Source organism: Buceros rhinoceros, unplaced genomic scaffold, assembly GCF_000710305.1.
Source record: "Buceros rhinoceros silvestris isolate BGI_N320 unplaced genomic scaffold, ASM71030v1 scaffold18299, whole genome shotgun sequence".
Classification (NCBI taxonomy): Eukaryota; Metazoa; Chordata; class Aves; order Bucerotiformes; family Bucerotidae; genus Buceros; species Buceros rhinoceros.
Genome location: NW_010433493.1, coordinates 13,615 through 14,984, shown reverse-complemented (window position 1 = coordinate 14,984; position 1,370 = coordinate 13,615). Strand labels below are relative to the sequence as shown.

At 58.5% G+C, this 1,370-nt stretch overlaps 1 protein-coding gene across 1 annotated transcript in view; it reads right to left on the bottom strand.

The window, feature by feature from the left end:
- Positions 1-938: 938 nt before the first annotated feature.
- PPCDC (phosphopantothenoylcysteine decarboxylase) overlaps positions 939-1,370 on the bottom strand; it is a 12,852-nt gene continuing 12,420 nt past the window's right edge. Inside the window, exon 6 of the mRNA XM_010144141.1 lies at positions 939-1,024. Coding sequence (XP_010142443.1) covers positions 939-1,024 — 86 coding nt within the window. The remainder of the gene's footprint in view (positions 1,025-1,370) is intronic.

Below are 1,370 nucleotides of genomic sequence, written 5' to 3'. Positions count from 1 at the left end.
GCTCGCGCCTCCGGCCCCTTTTTGGACAGCCCCACTTTGCTGCCGTTCCCCGCAGGAGCGGGACCACGTTTCCAAGGACAGGCTAGGCTGGGAGAGCCCTGGCCGCCCTGGCCCACGGGGTCGCAGGATTTCCCAATTTTTTCATGCCAATCAGTTAATTTCCAAGCCAAAAAGGATCGAAATAGGTGAAGTTAGACTCCGCTCCCTTGGGAAACACCCACCCTGGCTTTCCACAGCAGCCCAACCTGTTCGTTTCCTGATTGGAGCAGCCAGATGGACATGGTGGTGCACAGTTGACGTCCACACCGCTACCCAGTCAACACATACAAAAGGGCAAAGACTAATTCGAGCTGCTTTCAGGCCATTTTTTCCCCATCTCTGATAAAAACCGCACACAGACGCAACGATTTAGCAATGACGTTCGGTGCAAACACGCTCCAGAGCAGCCACGAGAGGCAATTCCCCAGGAGCAGAATGAAAAACTCTTTTTTATTGAGTTCCTGGCCAGGAAAAGCTCTTTGGACAATGTCTTTCTGCTGGAAAGGTGAAGCCAGCACAGCTAGGGAGCAGGCTGTGGAGAGCAGGGATGTCCCCACGCCGCCGTGCTGGAAGAGACCAGCACTATCCCCGGCACCAGGACCCGCACCGCGCTTTCCTCTCTAGCAGCTCTTGAGCAGGGCTGAGGGGCCTAGTGGAACGTTACTCCCTCTCCGCAGGTACCACAGAGTTTTCCCACACTAAAGCAGCACGTTCTTGGCTTTGGTTCTGAGGGTCTGCAGTGATGCACCACATTTCAGGCCGGCAGCAGCTGGAAACCAACCGTTTCTCTCCATCAGTTGAAGAGCGCGCTGTAGGTACACGTGTCATCGTCTCCACTTCCTGTTGGTTTGACCGCCACGGCGTCAGGGAGGCACGAATGCAACTCACACGCCAAACCGTCAGCTCTGCGTCGGCAAGTCCCGCTCTTCGAAGACCCTTTTCACGCTCTCCACAATGGTCCACACTTCCGCCATGGCACCTCGGCCTGCAGGGCCAGCTCCAAAGACCCTTTTCACGCTCTCCACAATGGTCCACACTTCCGCCATGGCCCCTCGGCCTGCAGGGCCAGAGCACAACCGCCAGGTGAAACGCACGTCCCACCCATCCCACCACCCCTCTCCTCCGCATGCCAGAAAACCAGACACGCAGCGGTGGCACAGCACGGGCAAAGCTCCCCAAGTGTCCCCGCGCGCTTCCCCACGGCTCGTCTGACAGAAAGCGGCTGCGGGGGCCAGAGTGGCTGCTCAGCCCACGGCGGTCTGCAGGGGTTTCGTGGCACGGCTGAGCATCGCGTGGCTCCTAAGCCTCCAGTCCGAGCAGGAGCACAGACA